Genomic DNA, 23,173 nt, shown 5'->3' on the forward strand with positions numbered 1-23,173 from the left:
ACAAGCATCCAGACCCATCACAGCCTCCATCACCTACCACTCAAACACAATGTTGAAGGGTTAAATGAAGGGGGAAAAATAGAGAGAGGACCCATAGATACTGAAACCTGAAGGTTTGAAAAAAACGAGCAAACAAACTGGCCTAATTATTCCATAACAAAAATCTCCCAGTGTACAAGTCCTCTCAAGAAAGAATTGCCTACACTAATCTTAAAGGCCCTCTCAAGTGTAAGGAAAAAAACCATGGTTGACCAGATATTTCAGACAGGTTTATAATATGAAAGACTAAAACACAGAGTAGGAGGGGAGACATATTATAGGAAGCAAAAGAAAATATTTCTCAAAGACAAAAGAAACAACTTTATAAAACAACAAATTTGCTTTAAAAATAGACAGAGCCAGGTGTGGTGGTGCACACCTTTAATCTTATACTTAAGAAGCAGAGGTAGGCCAATCTATGAGCTCGAGGTCTCTAGACCTCAGTCTGGTTCTACAGTGAGTTCCAGGACAACCATGGCTACACAGAGAATCCTTGTTTCAAAAAAAAAACAAAAAGTCAGTTTGACTTCCCCCCTACTCTGCTGCAAAATTACTTGAGAAATTAAAACAAGTTGCCCTCTGATTTCTGAGTGTGTACATACATACATAAAGTAAATAAATAAATGTAGCTTTTGAAAAAGTCTATGGGGAAATTATTTCTAACCCACTACCAATGAAGTGTGACAAAATACAGAAATTGTTTTAATTTCTGCCCTGTTTTATAAGCATTCTTGAGAATGTGCTTTGGACTAAACCAATGGAGGGAGAGTATGAAAGGATCTGTTATTTATTAACAGATTTTTAAAAATCTCAGGACAAAGGATTGCGCCAATCCTACAGAGAAATCAATTCAGACAAGAGGAAAAAGGAAAAGCTTCCAGAAATACCTTTTCAAGAAAAAGACATTCCAAGAAGAGAATATGATATTTTGAAACTACTGGGGATATTTAAAGGTTTTAAAATTTGTAAATAAATAATAATTATAACAAAATTTAAAGTAATAACTCCATGGACAGTGACAACTACATAAAAGAGAAAAGAAGTATATTCACATTGGCATGGAATTAACAGTAACCTGAGATTTAAAATTTATCTAAAACATGTCTGGGGAGGGGAGAGATAAGAAGAAAGCTAACTTATCTTCAGTCAAATGAAAATTGCAGCATAAACAAAGCTCTTTAGATAAATTCTAGAACAAAGCTGAAACAACAAGGTTTTCCAAACAAAGTGGGGAGTGGGTCAGAGAAATTCTCATTTTAATTTCCAAAACTCAACAAGGACTATTTTATAGTGATAATCAATTAATGAAAACACACTTTCCAGCTGGGCTGTGGTGGCACAGGCACTCAGGAGGCAGAGGCAGACAGATATTTGTGAGTTGGAGGCCAGCCTGGTTTAGACAGTGAGTGCCAAGACTGCCTCCAAAACTACACAGAACAAACTTGTCTCAAATAACCAAGATTTCCCCTGAAGTTAGATATGTGAGCATTCTGAAACACAGATGATAGTAAATAAGCCTGTGGAAATTTCTTCATACAGAATAAAATAAAAATAATATATTCAGAATATATCATATTTCTAGTGTTGACAAGCAAAGAAAAGATTTTTAACTTGTTTGTTTCAATAACTCTCTTAAGTACTGAGGTGTATATGGCAACAAGCTTTATCTTCTGGCTTCTATCTGTTCCCATGGCCAACCTGTGTTATTAGGGTCACAGCTCAGTCTTCCTCTGCCAAAGCTTTTCAGAGCCACATCTGACTCTTTACATGGTTCTAGGGTAATATAGAACTATGATGCCACCAGAGTGAATGATATAAGACACAAACTAAGACAAGAAAAAAAAAATCATTAGTGTACAAATCTTAAAGGAAAGAGATAGTATCTACAGAAAATGAAAGCTTAAAGCATATAAAATACAAAACAATGATTTGATCTTTTCCAGTAAGTATCACTGCCTTTTACAAAGATTTTGGGAGGGGTCCAATAATATCTATTTTTTTTTCCTTACATAATTTTCTTCCAGTAAAGCAGTTAAAAAAAATTTACTACTCAGACATACTAGATGTAACCCATATATCCAAATAAGCTAATTAAATTTGTTTTATTTGATAAAACACATGAACTATAAATACTTATAACAATGAAAACAAGTCAAAGTTGTTATGAATCTTTGTACCAATCTACAAATCCCTACTCTGGTGCAGCAAATCCTAGTGACATAAAACCATGAGCAAAACACAAAGGGCACACATATAATCAGCAGAATGCAGATCCAAAGCAGGTGACACTGTGACCTACATTCTCCTCAGCTCTAATCGGCTTAGAAAACCTTTATTCTCAAGCTCACAAAGCTAACCTTCTGACACAGAAAAAAGCACTAGCCTGCTCTCTTTATGGTGAGAAACTGAAGCATCTTAAGGCCTTGAGGCATACATTTCTAAAGGGATTGACTAATCTAGAGAATATATGGCATTTAAGGTAAATGGAAGGTATAGGAGCATTTTATTAAGGAGAAATGCTTTGTCATAGGTAGTCATACTGACATAACAAACCTGTGTACATACCTATCTTCTGTGCTTTGCCCTATAGAACAGGCTATGGCTTCTATATGAAATGTTCCCTATAGGCTTATGCTTGGAATGTTTGTTGCCTGGCTGATGGAAGATTATGAAAGACTGTGGCTGGAGGAAATAGATCATGGGGACAAGTCTTTGAGGTATATTATAACCCTGACCCTCTCCTATCTAGCTCCACTTCCTGTCTGTCATATAAGAAGCTCCTCTGCCACTGCTCCTGCAGCCACAACATTCTTCCAATATACACAGGGATAAGCAAACATGGACTGACACCTCTGAAACCATGAGCCAAAGTATATCCCCTTTCCCACAGATTGTTTCTGGTAAGTTCCCCCCCCCCCACAGTTGTGAGGAAAGTAACTCATTTGGAGTAGAAAACCTGGGTATTTCAGCCTAGAAGAACATATGGTTGTAAGCAGATGATCACTGGGTAAAGGTGCATACCATCAAACATGGCCATTTCAGTTCAATACCAGGAAACCATAGAAGGAGAGAAGTGACACCTGCAAGTTATCCTCTAACCTCCACATGTATCAATAGCATGTGCATGCCTGCACACACACACACACATGTGCACGCGCATTAATATACAGTGGTGTTGTGAGCCACTATAATTAGGAAAATATAGTCACATTACTGAGAACTTTAATACAGAAACAGAAGTTCTAGCCTATGCTATAAAAAGATTGTTTTAATATCCATTTGCACAGTGGCCTTACATACTATGAGATTTTTGTTTTTATTAATAAACCATGTGAATTCTAGAGGATTATGTATATTTTAACAGGCTTCTATTTGACTGGAGTTCTAGAAAACACATACCCAGAAAATGTATGGGAAGAAGGCATGAATGATCTTCTGTCACAATGATGTACTCATCCACAGCTGTTTCTTCTGAAGAACTGCTTAGAAGCATCATACTTAGAAGTTTTTCTTATTTCACACTCACTCATGTTTTTGCTATTCAGATGAAGAACCCGGGCTACAGAAATGGAAATCTCGGAGATCTTTCCCACAAAGCCAAGACTACCTAGCCATTTAAAAACGTATGCTCTCAAGTTTGGGTGATTCTTTCTATTCACATTCACTGAGATAGAAGATCTTTGCCTCTATGCTGGCATGAGGAAGAATGGAGCATTCTATATACCAGGAAAGAAAACAGCAACACACATAGTTCAGGCTGCCACTCCAGTACTGTGCTCACATCTGTAACCCAGAGACTGATATTTGGGTTCAAACTTCAAGCTGAATCTCAGAAAAGCAAAGCAGCTGGCTACTAGCCTTCCGCCCTTTTCCTGAATCCTCAGGCAAGCTTTATTAAATCATAGATAACATATTACTTCCTGGAAAAAATTACCAAGGAAAGAAATAATCTGACCCAATGTGACATCAGAAGTCTCCAAAAAGATTGAATCTAAACTGGGTGGAGGACATACATGCCTTTAATCCTACCACTTGGGAGGTAGAAGCATGAAGAGCTAAATGAGTTTGAGACCAGCCTGATCTACAAAGTGAGTTTCAAGATATCTAGGATTGTTAACAGAGAGAAACTCTTGTCTCGAAGAAACAAACAAACAAACAAACAATAGATGGAATGCCTCAACAATTTCACCAGGACTATGATAACACCATTAAGTTGCACAATAACAATTTAAGATCGATTTAGACTACAACTGCTCAGAAAAACTTCAAGGAGGTCAATTGAAAGGATCCAGCCTCACAGACTACTCTAGCCAGGATTTGAGACGAGCCCTGCACTCTCCCATCATGCAGAGACTGAACAAAATAATACAGCTTGACAGTAAACCCAAAATCTTTCTTTTCAGGATCCCTTAAAGATGTAGTCTCCCTCAGAGAGCAGGAAGTAACTTTAAGTACACACACCCACATTCCCAAGAGGTGGGGTGGGTGTTTTTTTGTCTTTTTTTTTTTGTTTTTGTCAGTCAGTGGGTTATGGATATTTGTCATTGTTTAGGAAATTGGTTACAAAATGTGTCGGTTAAGGTCAGGAACACAGCAGAACAAAGGGGATTAGATTCAAGCTTTTTGTTTTATTAAAAAAGATACAGATATGATAGGATAAAAAGAAAAGATTATTGATTCTACTCTTGAAAAGAAAAAAAGGAGAATATAGGTATGATAAAAAGGTAGATTACAGAACCGACTTTTATAAAGCAACCACTAGTTTTAGATATTTTACATTTGATTGGACTTTTGTATATTGTATACAAATATTGTACATTATTACAAAATTGAGATTAATTTGTTAAGATATTATGTATATATGTTTCTAAGGTATTGTACCTATATAATTCATTTATCAATATAATGTAAATTTTAGTCCTTAAAGTTATTATTACCAACTGTATAAGATAAGGAAATGTAGGTTAGTAATTAGTCACCTATTACAATTGAACTTGAACATTAGGTATGTTTTCAAGGTCAGATATATTTTAGATATACAGGTTGTCTTTAAACATTTTAGAGATCTACAGAATATGGCATTTAAAATGTTTCATTAACAGGTTATTTTTTATGGTAATGAGACATGTCTGCTCCTGGCAGCAACAATCTACTCAAGAGAAGATGATGGGCATTGAGGAAACTCACATGGAGTTTACTTTCTTTGTGGCAAAAGTAAGTCACTGGACAAGAAAGTGCCCTCGTCTCCACTGCTGACAGTATGCTGTCCAAAATGGACAAACAGGACAAGCAGGACACCAAGAGTGACTATAAACCTTGCTGAGTAAGACAAGGCAGTATAGTTGTTCAGAAAACCCAGCTTCACAGAAAACTCTGTCAGAGATGCTAGGCCTATAGACCAAAGATGGATAGATGTCCCAACGTTGCAGGTGAACCTTGGGTGACTGACCGGGCAGCCAGCTGTTTTTGTCATTTCTCACATTTTTCTGAAAGTCGCTTGATCTTACTTCCTGTTAATATTATTTCCTTCTCGGGTCTCTGAGGGAGTTAAAGACTAGATAGTAAACTTATAGTTTTCATTGTTTACCAGACTCAGAAAAAAGCTCACTAAAGATGTGTAAAATGTAAATGGTTTGAAAGACATTAAAAGGTAATTAGATAATGCAAATTAGAATAGAAAATAAATTAGGTACAAGACTTTGGACACACCAAGATAGAATACTAGATAATGAAGTATTTTCTCTGAACTTGTAAGATGTAAATGGACTAGATATTTTCTCTGAATTTATCAAATGCAAATGGACTAAACATCATTGACAAAGTATTGAATATACTTATTGTATACAGTTTTTATGTTAGTGTAGCCTTCTTTTTCGACAAAAATGGGGGATTGTAGTGATATATTAAAGCTTGACTGAGGGTTCAGAAAAGTAAAGTCAGCCTCAAACTGTGGAGATCAGGCAGTGGTAATACACACCTTTAATTCTAGGACTCAGAATTAAGAGATGGACCAATCTCCTCCTAATCCCAGCACAGGCAGATCTCTGTGAGTTTGAGGCCAGCCTGACTACAAAGTGAGTGCTAGGAGAGGCTCCAAAGCTACACAGAGAAACCCTGTCTCAAAAAACCAAAAAAGAAAGAGAGAGAGAGAGAGAGAGAGAGAGAGAGAGAGAGAGAGAGAGAGAGATGGATCTCTGTGAGTCTGTGAGTCCAGAGCAACCCAGATCAGTCTAAAATAGAATTACAGCTCACACTTTAATCCCAACATTAGGGAAGTATATAAGACAGAAGCAAGGTCTCAGAGAGTCATCTGCTCTTCAGCTACACCGAGGAGAGGCAGCTGTTTGAGACTTGGTGAAGAGCTCGTGCATGCATCAGCTTTCAGCATGAGTTAGAGGTGAGAGCTAGTGGCCGGCTGCTTTGCTTTTCTGATATTCAGCTTAAGTTTAAATTAAAATATCAGTCTCTGGGTCTTTTATTAATTCATGTTATACACATCTATGACACTCAGATCAGTTCTTGGCTGGTGCTCAGAGTTTTTTTCTAACAGTGCCCGTTCTAACTATATCTTGATTTTCTGGGTTTCATAATCAATTACCCTTTCCTCTTCCCATACCCCAAAGGGGAGCACACTAAGTTGTTTTTAAGGTGATACATTCTGAACAATTAATATAGGAATTGCAGAACTAAGCTGGTAGCATTCTTGCTTAGTATGCACAAGGCCCTAGCTTTATGCCAGGTGTGGTGATGCATGCTGGTAATCCCATCATTTGGTAGGTTGATACAGAAAGTCATCTTTAGCCTCACTGGGAGTTAGAGGGCAGCCTAAACTAGTGACTATGTCTCAAAAATAATAAACAAGCAAATAACAAATACAGAGCATATATACATACATACATATATTTTATATATACATATATATACATACATACATATATAATTTAGTAGTATACAGAGGCACTAAATTAAATTCTTAGACCATAGGAGTGTGCAGATGACATACAGACTATTCTTAATGAAATAATACCTGTTAACGAGAATTAAAACAAAATGAAAATCACTAACTCACCTGTGCTACTAAACATTTAATTGTTCACTCATTCTACCTGGCTTTTAGGTTTGCTTTTCTTGGGGTGTGGAGAGCATAATGAAACAAGACAAATTATGAAACTCTACTACTGCAACTTATTAATATGTTTATTCTCTTGTAAAACCAGTTCAACAGGCTTGCAGGAGTTTTATGAGTTTTTCCTATGGGAAGACAGCTTAAAATTCAGAAAGCTCATTTTTAAGCAAAACAAAAGGAGTCCTAAGCAAAAGGCATGCATGAAAACCCTAGTTTCCCAGTGTACTTGGAAGCAGCTCTTTATTCATAACCTAACTCTTGGTGTTCTCAAGCACTCAGCCTGTGAACACCAACCTAGAGTGGTGAAATCTTGAGGACCCAGAGGCTACTTATTCCAGTAATCTCTTTACTAGTTATGGATGTGTAGCTCCACACCTTTGCTGGATAAACTCTAGGCTAGAACAGCACTTCACACAGCCTTCCCTCACAGCTTTCTGTTTTGAAATCTGTTTTGGGATTGTGGTAATGTCTGTTCTCACTAAGGATTTTCATATTATCCAAAAATTCCTTGGGGAGAAATTATTCTTTTTATCTTAGTCTAAAAATTCACCCATACCCATCACAATATAATCAATGGGACACGGGGAAGAAAACACTAAAATTTGGACATTTGAAAAAATACTACCCTTTTAATGTAAACTTTTGTTACATAGTATGTACAAGAAAAGGTCTATGTGTATGTATAATTTGTAACTAAACATAAAAACTTTGGAAATATTTCAAGAGGGAGGTAGGTGAAATTCTGTGCCGTTAGTCTATAGAAATAAGACCCTTTCTCTTTTTTTGAGCATATCACATCCTACCTATATTATTATGGATTGTAAACTTGATACAAGCTACTTTTTTTTGAAGAGGGAGGGAACCTCAAGTAAATGCTTCTGCCAGATTGGCCTCTGGGCAAGCCTGTGATGCATTTCATTAATTATTGATTGATGTCACTCCTAGGTAAGTGGTCCTGTGATGTATAGAAAATATGTTAAGCAAGCCATGGGAGAACAAGCACATTAGCATCCATGGCCTCTGCTTCATTCAGTTCCTGCCTTGAATTCCTGCCCTGGCTTCCTTCATTGATGAACTATGACCTGAGGGTTATAAACTGGGATAAACTGTTTCCTCCACAAGTTATTTTTGGTCATGTTAATTCCTTCCCCTTCTTCTTCTTCTTCTTTTTTTTTTTTTTTTTTTTTTTTTTTTTGACAGTGTTTCTCTGTAGCCCTGATACTTAACTCTGTAGACCAGACTGGCCTTGAACTCAGAGATCTTCCTGCCTCTGCCTCAGTAGTGCTGGGATTAAATGCATATACCACCACCTGATTGCTCATTGTATTTTATCACAGCAATAGAAACCTTAAGAAGGGAAAGATCATCAATAACCACTTATAAATATTTGGCATGAGAACTCAACTTACAAAACAGCAAAGTGTTTCCTTAGTAAAAGTGCAGGGAAACTGAAAAGGGAAATTATTTTAGTCTTCCTAAGCTTACACTGTATATAAGGTTTTTGACAATCTCTAATCATGGATGCATGTTTCTCAGATACTTGTACGCATATCACATGTACACATGATGATAAAAGCTTTTGGAAATTTCACTCTCTTTCCAAACTAAATCAAAAAATACATTTTCTTTGGTTAAACATGTCAATGTATTTTATTCAAAAAGTATTTAAAGGTTTAAGCAGGACTGCTCAGAATATTAAATGCTGAAAGAGATGACAAGATGATGCAGTCCATTTCAATTAATATTTAAAATATAATATTCTTACCTGGAATTATTTTTCAAGACTTATTGTTGTGGAATATTCCTTTACACTGTATGAAGATATGTCATTGTGATTGGTTTAGTAAGAGGCTGAACAGCCAATCACTAGGCTGGATTCCCAGGCACAGAGGATGCTGGGAAGAAGGGTGAAGTCTCATGATGAGGAGGAAGCATGACAGTAGGAGATGAGGTAACAAGCCATGTGCTACCTGGCAGCATGTAAATTAATAAAAACGGGCTAATTTAAGTTATAATAGACAGCCTAAGCTATCAACCACGCTCTCATAATTAAAAAGTTTCCATGTCATTTATTTGAGAGCTGGTTGGCAGAACAAAGACTCATTACATATTATTATTTAGACCATATTAAAAATTCTTTTAAAAAGTTTTAATATAGTCAAGTATAGAAAACGTGTCCCGTTTCTAAAGAAAATGCTCATGTTATCACAAGTCAAATATTTAAAACAAGGAAAAGGAGTGCAGAATGTAGCTTTGGAAAGCTGCCATAACTAAGATTCAAGTTTGTAAGGCTGATGGTCAGTTTACTATTATGTAGGAATGAAACCACCTTAAATTATGCACTATTCATAAGAGTTTGTAAAATTCAGGACTTGGGCCAATATTTGTCAAGAATTGGTTTCAGTAGGATGGGGAGATGACATAAAGTTTGTAAAATCTTTGCCTTGCAAGCATGAAGTTCAGTTCCCAATATTTACATGGTATCCCAGTTTACCCTGTCTCAAAAACAAGGTGGTCAGTGCCTGAGAAACAGCACTTAAGACTATCCTCTGGCCATCTCTCTCTCCCTCTCTCTCCCCCACCCCTACACACACACACACACACACACACACACACACACACACACACACACACACTGCACAAAGGATTTGTTCTACACTTTGTGTGTACATTTATATTTTTATTTTTTGAGACAGAGTTTCTTTACATAGACCTGTTTGTCCTGGAACTTACTATGCAGACAAAAGTAGCCTTGAACGTAGAGATCTGCCTACTTCTGCCACCCAAGTGCAGGAATTACATGTGGGCAGCAAGACTGGCCTAGTTGATAATTTTAAAAAGACTGTGGGCTGAGTGGGGGTGGTGTCGCACACCTTTAATCCCAGCACTTGGGAGGCAGAGGCTGGAGGATCTCTGTGAGTTTAAGGCTAGCCTGGTTCTACAGAGGGAGTTCCAGGGCAGCCAGACTATACAAAGAAACTCTACTTGAAAAACAAAAACATTAACAACAAAACAGGCTTCAGGGTTGTATTAGGGTTAACCATAAATACTGCATTTAAGATACACTGAAGGCGACAAAAATCATCAATGTGGGTATGGGCAAAGCTACCAAAAACATTAGTATTAAAATAATTAACAGAGGACCTTCAGAAAGTATAGGTATTAAGATGTCCGAAAACAGCTTTCCCAAACACTAGGACATTATTTAACTCTCTGGCACTGATATTTCCTAAAAATGAAGATTTAAGTTCAAATTAAACTATAAAATGTGATTAAGGTTCTAGCTCAGTAATTCCCATATAAAAGATTTATCCATCTGGGCACATATACCTGTACACACACATGCAAATAAATGTTTATCACCAAAATTTTTAAAGAGCAAAGTTGATCCTAATATCAACTGTGCGGATATGACAAGACATTTCAACTTCACTTGTTCCTCATAAAATAAATAATACCTGAAAGTCCAGTTGTTCACAAAAAAGTTCATTACTGTATCTACAGTCCTTCCAATGTCTGTATCAATAAATACTTTCTGACTTAGAAAAATAATCAATCAATCAAACACCCCAGCCATTAGAGATTGTTACCTGGAGAAGACCATCATGCAGAAGAGGCTCACTGAAGACAACCTATGTCTGCAGAAAGAACTACAGATTCTCACAGCCCTGCCAGAGAAACACTGGGAGCCACATCTGGCCTGCCAGTTAGGTTTGGTTACAGTGACACAAGGAGAATGAGCTGCTTTGGGGGTTCCCTGAGGCTAGACCAAGAGTACTGCATTGTGTCATCTTACTAATTTTAGAAATGTCACCTGCCCCCCCCCCCATTAAGACTTTTGTATTAATGGCATGTTCTACAGGAAAAGATTTCTTAGGAAAATACTCTTATATTTGTATCCTTCTTTCTGAACAGTTAGCAACATGACAGGGGGAAAAAAAAACCCCAGAAATCAACAAAAACATCTTTGCCACTGACTGCCAGGCTATCTGCCAGTTGTAACAAGTGAACAAAACAAGTCAGCTAAGGATATTTTATCTTCTACACATACACATTGTTTGGAGCAAAATACACATTGTTTGAAGGGAAGCAGTAGTTGTTTTCTGGCAACTTCACTGTGACCTTTTGATTGTAGATATAACAAAAAATAGGAAATATGGGTTTCTATTTTATCTAAGTTTCTTTTTTAAGAGTAATTATCAGGTTTCAAACCTCATGCCAATTACTTAAGACTATTGTTTTTTTCTTTTTTCATTGTTTTAGGAAGATTAGTTCATTAATTTCTTTTACCAATCTACTTCCTTCAAGAATCCTGTATAGCTTCTGAATTTATAACATATTGGCTACACTAGATGCAAAATAAAAATGGCTAGTGTTAACTTATCTGCTATGGAAGAGCCAACAAGACTCAGCTGTCTATTAGCATTCTGATCATGGACATGTTTGAAATTTTCCCTAAACCCTAATTACCTCATTAAAAATATTTCTTAGATTTATTGGTTCTGTATTTTGCTCGCATGTATGTCTGTGCACTGAGAGTGTGCCTAGCACCTGTGCAGGTGGGAAAAGGGTGTTGAATTCCCTGGAATGGAGTTATAGGTGGTTGTGAGCTGCCACGTAGATGCTAGGAACCAAACCTAGATCCTCTGCAATAGCAGCAAGTGCTCCTAACTCCTGATCCATCTCTCCAGCCCCTATAAACCTACTTTTAAGAAAGGTTATAGGCCTGTAAACAACCTCACAAAGAATATTACCAACTATACCAAGAAAGGCTCGATTACTGAATGGCTTGTTGGAATTCAATATTGCCAAGACAGGTTACATAGGTATGAGTTTTGCCTTCATTACCCTTTCCAACTATAACTCTGAAATATGGCTTATGTGACACTTTAATTATGAATTTTCCCCTGCCCCACCCATACACATAATGTAGAAGTATCTCCACAGAGACTGTTTACTTAGTTGGTCATCTGACTAAATAAGACTTATATTTTAGACATTCTAAATAAACCTTTGATAATTTGTTTAGAAATCTAAGCACTTGCCAATTTCTGAAATACACAGTTTGCTAATCCCACTTTTTTGCTACCTTGCCAAAGTTGCCTGTTTTTTCTTAAGAATGCTGTATTAAGCAGGGCGATGGTGGCATACAACTTTAATCCCAGCACTCAGGAGGTAGAGGCAGGCGTATCTCTGTGAGTTCAAGGCCAGCCTGGTCTATAAGAGCTAATTCAGGGCAGCTACTAAAGACACAGAGAAACCCTGTCTCAAACCACCCCCCACTCCCCAATACACACACAACAAGAATGTTATACTGAGGAAAACTATTCTAGAGATTGTCTGATCATGGTCTGTCCCTCTGAGTGTCCACTATGGATCTTTAAAGTAAGGTCGTGTCAGTGTTCTATCTAGATAATAAGAATGGCAACCAAAGTTCTAGCTTTTAAGATTCAAGTTTATAATGAAGTACAAGGTCCCTGTGAACAAAAATGGAAATCAAAAACCAGATCTATGCTATATTCTTTAGAGGTTCCTTTACTTGTTAAGACAAAGAATAAAAGGTTGTTTATTTTAATGTAAGGTCTCTCTGTATAGGCCAAGCTGGCTTTCAACTCAAATCATCTTGCTCAGCCTTCCCAGTACTGGGATTATAAGCAAGAGCCACCACAAAATGGCTTAAAATTTGAAAGACTGGACTACATTTCACTTTATGCTACATCTTATAAAACTTGCTGTTTCTGAATATAAGATTTGAATTTCAGATTTGAAAAGCAAACACAGTTACCAATTTTACCTATGATGTTAAACTTTCCACAATTCACTCATTTTTCCATATTTTCCAATTTACTGGACTGTAAGTTTCTAAGGTATATCCTAATAATTTTCTAGAGTTTATTAATATTCACTGTCATGTCTTCCTTTTCATTTATCAAGGGCAATAACACCATTATTAACGACCATTATAAACGACCACATTAAATGCTGACATTAGTTACTTATTCTTATTTTATATGAATGCTTTGACTATATGCTATGTATCTATATCTATATAACATATTTGTATTGTGCCCTTGAAGGGCAGAAGAGGGGGTTGAATCCCCTAGCCCTGGAGTGACAGGTGGTTGTGATCTATCAAGTGGGTGCTGGGAACTAAACCCGGGTCCTCTACAAAAACAGCAAGTAAGTGTTCTTAACTGCTAAGCCATTTCTCTAGCTCCTGACATAAAATCTTTGAGGGAAAGGAAAATCTTCTGGGACCACCATCTACATACTTGTTTCTTGTGGAGATATATTATTTATGATTTATTCAAGTTTCCTTGAGGATTCAGAAAGTAAAGTCAGCCACAAGTCATAGAAGCCAGGCAAACACCTTTAATTCCAACAGCCAGAAGCTAGGAGGTGGTTGGTGGTACACACCTTTAATCCTAGGACACAGGATTAAAAGGTAGACAGATCTCTCAGTTCAAGGTTATCCAGAGCTACACAAGATGGATCCAGTCCTAAAGAGAAACAGCTTATACAAAGATGATCTCAGCACCTGGGATCACATGTCTTTAATCCCAGCACTAGAGGGGTATAAAAGATAGGAGCAGGGTCTCAGGCATTCATTCTTCAGCCATACTGAGCTTTGCTTCCCTGATCTTCAGGTTGAACCCCAATATCTGTCTCTGGGTCTTTTATTTTTCATGCAACAGTTTCCATTTAGTGTGTCTATAGTATGTGTGCATAATAAATATATACAAGTGTACATGTGCTATAGCACATACCATGGCACTTTCAGCAATCCATTCTAGCCTTCCATCTTTTATTGTGAGTGCCCTGGGTCCCTCTTGTTTTTGAGTATGCACTGTGTATTTCGAGCTAGCTTCAACAGCAAGCCTCACAATGATTCTCCTAAATCATCACAGAAATGCTGGAATTACAGGTTATGTCCTACAATATCTGGCTTTTTGTGTGGGTTCTGGGATCTGAACTCAAGTTGTCAGGCTTGTATAGTAAGTGCTTTTGTTGACTGAGTCACCTCCCTAAATTTACTACATACACATTATATTGTATTAAATGCTTCTGTGACAGAGTATAGAACCATACACTCTGGCTCTAAGGGATGAAGATTAACAACTCCAAAGTTACTTGACTTGGTATTCAAGGTCTGGTCTATGAAGTAACTGTTAAGGAAAACTAAGAGACCAAAACTATGTTTTCATTTTTAACACATGCCCACCTTTCCAGTCCTATATTATTGGTTGTTTATAAAATATCCCTGTGAAGGTGTCAAGAACCAAACCATTATTAAATATATAAAAGACAGCTTCGCTAGAGTTTATAAAAACTACAATTTTTCCAATGTTAATTGGGAATATAAACAGTGTTTTCTTAAGGTTTCTAAGCAAATCTCTCTCTTAAAATTCTTTATCCTTTTAAATTTCAATGCTGTCAAATCCTACCTCTCCTACTGTTTGTGTCACAGCTAAAGTGATCATCATTCAAATTACAAGAGCAAATGCTTAATTCAGCCCATTCCTAAATATCTTTCCCCAGTTCTCACCTCCTCCTAGAGGCCTAGGACTCCACCTAGTGGACAGCAACTAGAATTACCCTTTCTACTGTCTCACTTCTTCCCTGCACAGAATAGAACACTGGCTTACTGGATTTGCTTATTCTTCAACTAATTTTATTTCAGAAACTTCAACACATATTATTTCCCTCAAACCACTTTCTGTTTACATTCCAGTTATAGCCAAATATAAAATTTCTTTTCCTCTATTCATACTGAAGTAAACGCCAAACAGCTCCCAACTTCAGTCTACTAAAGACAGAACATTCCTTAACTTTGTCTCAAAAAAAAAAAAAAAAAAAAAAAAAACCTAACATAGTGAATTCTAAAACAAAATAGTGAATTCTCAGCCTTAAAAATAATGATCAATGGCCTCAAATTTCCTCTTCAAAAGGCCAAAGATTTGCATTGACCTTTACATGTCCCTCTAAGTTTATTCTTTCTCAGAATAGAAGGCAAAAAAAAAAAAAAAAATGTTTCAATTTTATAAAAGCAGCAGTATGTAAACTGTACTGATTCCTGCTGTTTTTTACTATATAATTACCACTATAGCAAGCAGCATAGGGTACAGCATTCCAACAAAATGTTGAAAGAATGAACCTTTGGGCCACAGTGGGAATCTTCATATATACCATTTTTTTCTAACTAAAATTCAGAGTGGCCTCACCTATAGGAACAAACAACTGTGTTTCATGACTGTCACCTCACAACTAAGCCCTCAGAGGTCTTAGCTAGATTTTCTCCCTTGTGTTATTCCATCTTGAATAAAACTAGTCCAAAAAACTCCAATATATATTTATAAAATTTACTTATAATAGTTATTTTTTATTATATTACTTCCTCCCCTTTCATCCCTCTAGTCCCTCCCATACACCTCCACTTGCTCTCAAATTAATGGCGGTGGTGGCACACAGCTTTAGTCCCAGCACTCGGGAGGCAGAGGCAGGCTGATCTCTGTGAGTTCGAGGCCAACCTGGTCTACAAAGCTATACAGAGAAACCCTGTCTCAAAAAATTAAAAAGGAAGGAAGAAAGGGGAAGGGAAGGGAAGAGAAGGGCAAGGAAAAAGAAAAAGAAATGTTAGAGAGGTTACAGGCCCATGAAGTTTCATCAAATATGGCCTGAACAACAAACAACGGACATGCTAACATGGAAGGGGTCTCAACACTATGGGCAACCAGGAAATGCAAGGACGGGAAAACTTATCTTCCCCAGGGGAGAGTCTTTCTAATATATTTCAGTCTCTTTTAGAATCTTAGTACTTCTCTATTTCCAATCACATTATCAAACTCATTTACCTTTATATACACATTGCTCAAAGACCTTCTCCTAAGCTGAAATTTAAAAAAATCAGTTTATACATAGTCATACATTTCTCTAATCTCATCTGATCTAATCTTCTAATGTCTCCTGCAGGTCTATTTATTCTCAGTCGGGTTCTATTTGGGGTGTAAAGAATTAACATGGACAGTCAAAACTTTCCAGGGGACAACTGGGTATTTACATTGCTTTTTGGCCTTTTAGCTAAGATTAAGTCTTGGGGTATTTTTGCAGTTTTTCTTTATATCTCAATTACTTCAACACCTGATTAGTTTTATTAGCTTATGATAGAAAGTGATGTTTTGACAGGGGTTCACAGTTCTAGGACATTCTGCAAGGCCCACATTCTCTAGAATACCCATTCAACTTGCCTTTATATTTAGCTTTCCTCTGGATGTAACTGCTCTTAATTTTAGTAATATATGATGATGTATTGCTTTCTTTTTTAGGCCTTTTCACTGCTGAGGATGGAGTCTAAGATGCTGTACACTGATCAAATGAGCTCTCCAGGAGAGAATCAGAACCTACAGTAAGTAATTGGACCAACTCAACCAGCTCTGAACAACTCAGCAGCTAATCTTACTGTGCTATACAGCTATTTTAAGTTTTTAAGTGTGTCAAGAAAAAAATGGGAAGTAAAATAAGTATATAGTGTTTCCAGACTGGAAGTAACACTAAATATTATTTGGCACAATGACCTCATCTTGGAACTAAAGAAATGAAACCTAGAAAGTTGAATTTCCTTAAGGTTACACTGATAACAGAATTTAATAACAGAAACATAACTAGGATCTAAAACCACAAGCTCCTGACTTCTGAGAATGTCTATAATCACACTGTTCATTAAATTGTCATTTTATATATTTCTACCTTCTCAACAACACTGTAAGATCTTTGATAACAAGGTAGTAAACTGACTTTAGTAATACTAGTATCTCAAACTGTTACAATTTAGGGATGTTTAAGGGGTACTTAAGGAATTGGTAGAATAAAGTATTTGTTATAAGAAAAGCAATGAAAAAACAAAGCTCCGATTTGCATACTAAACCTCAAAATTTGCATAAGCAGTATAAATACTTGTGTGTATCCATACATGTGCATGTGTAGAATGTAAAGTAGAAAGGAAAGTGACCAGAGAGAATACCTTAGAATATACAATATGACTATGGCCAAAGATAGCCTAAAAAGGTTCAAAGTGCTAAAATTCAAACTACAAAAAAAAGTTTGAATACTACCCATAGATCAAATTCTTTTGTGTATGGATGTGGAGCCCAGAGATCTATGTTGGGTATCTTCCTCAACCATTCCCCAATTCTCTGTTTAAATATGTGAATATGGTGTTAAATATATTAATTATGGGGGCTGAGGCAAAAGGAGGATTCCACAAATCCTGATGTATTACTTTCTATTTAATTCCCTTGAGACAGGCATTAAGTCCTAGCAATCCTATCTCCATTTGTTCACAGCACTATAGTTATGGGTACATACCCACCCACCACCAGCTTATGAATCTGGGTGCTGGAGTGGGGGTTTAAACTCAGGTCCTTGAGGTTGCACAGCAAGCATTTCCTACCCAGTGAACAATCTCTCCAGTCCCTCTACCCAAAGTTTTGAGATAAAGTCTCTCAATGAATCTAGAGCTTACTGATTCAGGTAGATTTGCTGGCCAAGATGACCCAAGGACCTTCCTATCTCATCTCCTCAGCACTGGGATTTCAGGTATGTAAACACTGAAGCTGGCTTTTTTACTATGAAGGTTCTGGAGATTGAACTCAGGTTCTTGTGCTTGACTAAGCCATTCCTCAATCATTCAAGATCTCATTGGAAGGAATGCTGCCAAGTACCGTTCCTCTCCCATCTGACATACATATAATGGCTATGACCTCTGTTCTGGAAGTACATTAATCTTTTACCTTAAAGCTAACAAACTATTTCAGTAAAATGTCTTTATGGTCAGACGTCCAGGGCATTTCTAGTTGTTCTTTCTGCCAAAGCAACCGAGTGTTGGCTTGTTCCTTCACATTTTTAGGTCTTGGCTCAGGTAGGATACTCTTCACAAGGGCTTCCCTGACCTTCTAACTTAAGAGTTCTTATTCTTTGCAACTGGGTATTTTACTCATAGTTTATTTATATATCTTCCATTTCTATACAGTAAACTAAAAAAAAAAAAAAAAAGACATTTTTTTTTTTTCCCTTTCATCAGCTTTATGTGTGGCCACTACCCCATTATCATCATGCTAATTTAAAATACTCTTAGGAGGGGGCTGGAGAGATGGCTCAGAGGTTAGGAACACAAGCTGCTCTTCCAAAGGTCCTGAGTTCAATTTCCAGCAACCACATGGTGGTTCAGAACCTTCTATAATGATATATGGTGCTATCTTCTAGCATGCAGGTATACATGCAAATAAATGTAAAAACAAATGAAATACCTACCATAACATTTTTCTAAAATGTCTTACATAGAATAGGTACTCCTAAGTCTGATCACACATGTGAAGGTTCAACCCATTAGTCATTCTAACTAGGTCCCAAGGCAGCATACTTCTTTGGTCATCGTAACCTTCAACAATATTTTTTTCCTTTCTCTTATAATTCCTCTGCCTTAAACTAATACTTTTCCCTACCCTGGCATACTTACGTATTTATCTGACTCCTATTTCTTAGATCAGTCCCAAATCAAAGTCTTTCTTACTCCTGTCTCAGTGTATTTGTTATTTACCCCATGCATAAAGTTTGACAGTATTTTCTGTGTATTCATGGGTATATACTTCAGGCAAATTCATGGGTTAGATTAGAGAATTCTCAAAGACATTGTGGAAAAACTGTGAACACAAACAGTGGGTAAAACTGAACTGATTTTATAAGACAGACAATTTTTAAATATCTGACAAGAAAGGTCTAATAGTAAAGGTCTGAATCTTCAAAACTTAATACCATTAGCTAATTTTCCCATTATATATTATGCACAAATAACTTTTATATTATATATAATTATCATATATAAAATTTATAAATTACAGAAAGAAAAACTATGCTATTCTTATTTTTTTTCTTATTTTACATATTGATCCCAGTTCCCTCTCCCTCCCATCCTCCCAAACTATGATATTCTTAAACATGCACAATAAAAATTCAAGTCCTGAGGCTGAGTATGGTGTCAAACACCTTGAATCTCAGCACTCAGGAAGCAGAGGCAGGTGGATCTCTGTGAGTTTAAGGATAGCTTGGTTTCTAGTGAGCTCCAGGCCAGCCAGTGCTACATAGTGAGACCTGTCTCAAAAAAAAAAAAAAAAAGAAGTTCTAATTACGTAAAGCTCTGAAACATTCTAGTTGTGAAACAGGCTAGTTATGAAACCATGAGACTACTTAACTTCCTACATTTCTGCTGTCTCATCAACAATAAAGAAAAACAATCTATCAACAATCTATCAAAGCTAAGTATAGGACTGTTTGAACAGCAAAGAGAAAATTACATGTGTTTAAATTCACTTCCTGCCACATCAGAAGCAAAGAATAAATGGCAGCTATCATTATAACTGTCATTAAATATCGTAAGGCACATTATAATTTCAAGTGCTATTTCAAGTAAAGGTAAGTATATTGCTATGTAAATATTTTCACATTCTCTAATATATAAAATGACTAACAAACTATAATAGTACAGCAAGATAGCCATAGTACTACACAATCATTAAACATTTCTAGCAAAATTGTACTTATATAGAAAAATGCTCATAACAAAGTTTTAGTTGAAAAACTCAAACTGAATGGATTTATGATTTTATTTAAAACATTAATAAAATTGAATGAAAAGTAAATTTAAACTTTCTTCAATTTATTTTCCAAATGCAAGAAGTATAATGGGAAAAAAATCTACCAAAATATTGGCAAGAGCTATTTTTATTTTTTCTTCTTTTCCTTTTCATATTTTTAGTTTTCTACACTGACCATGTTTCTTTAAAATTCCAAATAGTTTTTAAACTTTAAAAACCAAACACTTTTGGGAAACAATTGCTGGTGACTACCAATCTGCCTTTATGAACTCAAAGGTGACCCTCAAACTGATGTGAGCTGACCAAGTTTACTTGCACACATATAGTATGGACATACATAGGAATGAAGACTACTTTTGTAGGTCTGTAAAACTTGAGTATGTTGATAAGGTTTTTATATAGGAGAAAATGATCCCAATAAACCTAAAAAGGAAAGGAGGACTGAACCTTTGGGCAGGGTAGCAGAGTTGGTAGAGTGCTTGCCTAGAATGCACAGGACCTGGGTTAAATCCATAGCACTGAATAAACTGAGTATGGGAAAACATGCTTATACTCCTAGCGCTTGGGAGGATCAGAACTTCAAAATTTTACTCTGATACACAGTAAGTTTGAGGTCAGCTTGGACTACAAGAGATATCTTCACCACCATGAGATGACTCAGTGGGTATAGGTGCTTACTGCTAAGCTTGGAGATCTGAGTTCAATTCTTGGGACTTACATGACAGGAGAGAACAAACCCCTACAAGTTCTTCTTTAGCATGCACACACTCTGTAATGTGCCCCTACACACACACAAACACACACACACACACACACACACACGAAAAACAAAATGAGGAACTTTCAGTGATCAACATCCCATGATGGTTCTAACTAAATTCATCTCATCATAAGGTCAAAGTCATGCTTTGCACATTGGAATAAATGTGGAATTCTTTTCTTTCTTTCTTTCTTTTTTTTTTTTTTTTTTGAGACATTGTCGTCTCACATTACACAGGCAGGCCTAAAATATATTTATTCTCAAACCCTACACAGAAGATTCCTGATCCTCCTGCCTTCTCCTACCAAACACTGGGATTATAGGTGTATACAATCAGACCCATCTTGGAAAAATTTAAAAACTAAAAACCAAAATACTACTTTAAAAGCCAGACTGATCACCCGTTGTGTGTGTGTGTGTGTGTGTGTGTGTGTGTGTGTGTGTATGCACATAATGCCTGTGAAAAACAGAAAGTAAACAGAAATCTAAAAGACTTACCCGTTCTGCAGTTGACTCTTCTCCAGGTACACATACAGCAGCAGCACAAGCTATTTCCATCACAGAAGAGCTGGTAGGAGCATCAGTAGTGGATGAAGACCTGGGTCGTCCTGACTGTATAACAGCAGCCACCTCTTGCCCAGACTTCCTGTTGATTTGGGGACTTCCTTTTGGGGCTTCTGATTTGCCCCGCCTACTATGCAAGCTTGTCCCTCTCTTCATCTTGGGTGGCACTCGGATCTGTTGCAGAACACGATTCAGAGCTGTGGGGTGGGTTGAGACACCATCAATCTCAGCACATGCGTTCTGACTGTCCAGATCCACTTCAGGCTCTGGATCTGTCTGAATCTGCTGCACATCATGTGGAGACACTGATGATCTCCTGCGCTGGTGCTGGAAGAGGTGCTTCAAGCCTTGGCCAATCACATTAATGTTTTCCAGAGCATTGTGGGTCATTTTAGATAACTTTTGTTCTGATTCTGTCTGCCTCCTGGCTTCTGCATCTTGGGATTTGCCTCCAGGGTCAGGGTCCTCATATAACTGTTCACTTCCGGAAGGCTCCATCAGTAAGCTTAATAAGCTTATTTGCAAACTCAAAAATTTTTTAAAACACCAAGACTGTCAAATTAGGTAGGCATTTGCTTCAACAGTGACTATGCATGCAGCTGTGTGATGGAGGCTTCATGCCTTCCTAATGTTTAAAAAAAAAAAAAAAGGAAAAAAGGAAAGAAAACAACCTTGTATCATACATCCATGCAAAAATACAGAAACACTACAGTTAAAACAAAGAAAAACATGCATTTGCCAAACAAATAAGTTACTATCTTTAAGCAATCTTTAATCAGAAGATTAAAAGATAATTTTTCAAATAATGGGTTATGGTATTTTCTAGAATAAAAAGCCCAGAAAAAGGACACAGGAAATGAAAATAGCAATGTCAGGGAAAAAAAAAAAAAAAAAAAGAACCCTTGCAAGTTTCGGTATATGAAGGATACTAAAGGGCCATCTTTGAATAGACATGGTAATAGCAGCTGGCAGGACAACCAGCCACTGCTTAGAAAATCAAGAGAACAGACCATCTAGTATGTTTAGTCTAGCTGAGGTAATTCAATTCTTTTTATTTATAATCACAGATAAGTATCTACATGCTGAAATCCATCAAATTCATATAATAGTGAGATAAATATCCCAATCTATATGGATTTTAATGAAAATTTGGAATCTCTTGCTAGCATCCATCCATATTCATCAATTTCTATGGTAATTAGAGGTGACAGGTTTGCTCTTTATGGAGTTAAAAACAAAAATCTTGTAAGTGGAATTCTTTGCTGAAGCCAAAATAATCTTTCTGTCCCCAATAAATGAACTGTCCAGACAAATGAATCTTCAGAGAGAATAGAGCTTTATTCAATACCAGCTGTCAAAAAGGGAGATTTGAACTAGGGGGTAGGGTGCACACACCCTTAATATTAGCACCCAGGAGGCAAAGACTGGAAGGTAAAGAGTTTAAGGTCAATAAGTTCTAGGTCAGTTTGGACTGTACAGTGACACCAAATCTTTCATGTAAAAAAAAAAAAAAATACAGAAAAGATATCCAAAGAAAAGAAATCCCTTCCTCAATTGTATTATTCTTGATAGAAGCTTTTGTCTATATAAACTCTGTCTATATAAACTCAAAAGCAAAGATGTACTGCAATAACTGGGTACAAGGGAAGAACAGAGAAAAAATTAAAAGTCAAAGTTTAAATAGCAATGATAAGCCAGTATTAAATATGGGAAAGGAAGTTGAAACTAAGAGCATGATTGTCATGGCTACTGAAATTACATGCAAAGGGGGAGGGGTAGATAGTCAGGGCTCAGACCTCTTTTCTTTAATAAAAAGTGTTTTATTTTTATTGAGTTTGTGCAAATATTTAAAATTATATAAGTGCATAGAAGCTACTAGAGAGGACAAAACATGGTACAGGTTCTTGCCTATTTTCTCTCTGTTTTTGTTGTTAGAAGACTTTAAAATTCCGTACATAACAAGTACTCCAAATAATCTGCCACTGCCAGTTAGGTATTGCAAGTACCTGTTCTGGGGTATGGGTCCTGTTGCCACCA

General features: G+C 36.6%; 1 protein-coding gene across 2 annotated transcripts in view; it reads right to left on the reverse strand.

The window, feature by feature from the left end:
- Window positions 1–21,780, reverse strand: part of Tmcc1 (transmembrane and coiled-coil domain family 1) — a 114,981-nt gene extending 93,201 nt beyond the window's left edge. For both annotated transcript variants that reach the window (XM_051203803.1, XM_051203802.1), the window contains exon 1: window positions 21,071–21,780. In XM_051203803.1, the coding sequence (XP_051059760.1) occupies window positions 21,071–21,634 (564 nt within the window). In that variant the 5' untranslated portion in view covers window positions 21,635–21,780. The remainder of the gene's footprint in view (window positions 1–21,070) is intronic.
- Window positions 21,781–23,173: the final 1,393 nt, after the last annotated feature.

Source organism: Phodopus roborovskii, unplaced genomic scaffold (genome assembly GCF_943737965.1).
Source record: "Phodopus roborovskii unplaced genomic scaffold, PHOROB, whole genome shotgun sequence".
NCBI lineage: Eukaryota > Metazoa > Chordata > Mammalia > Rodentia > Cricetidae > Phodopus > Phodopus roborovskii.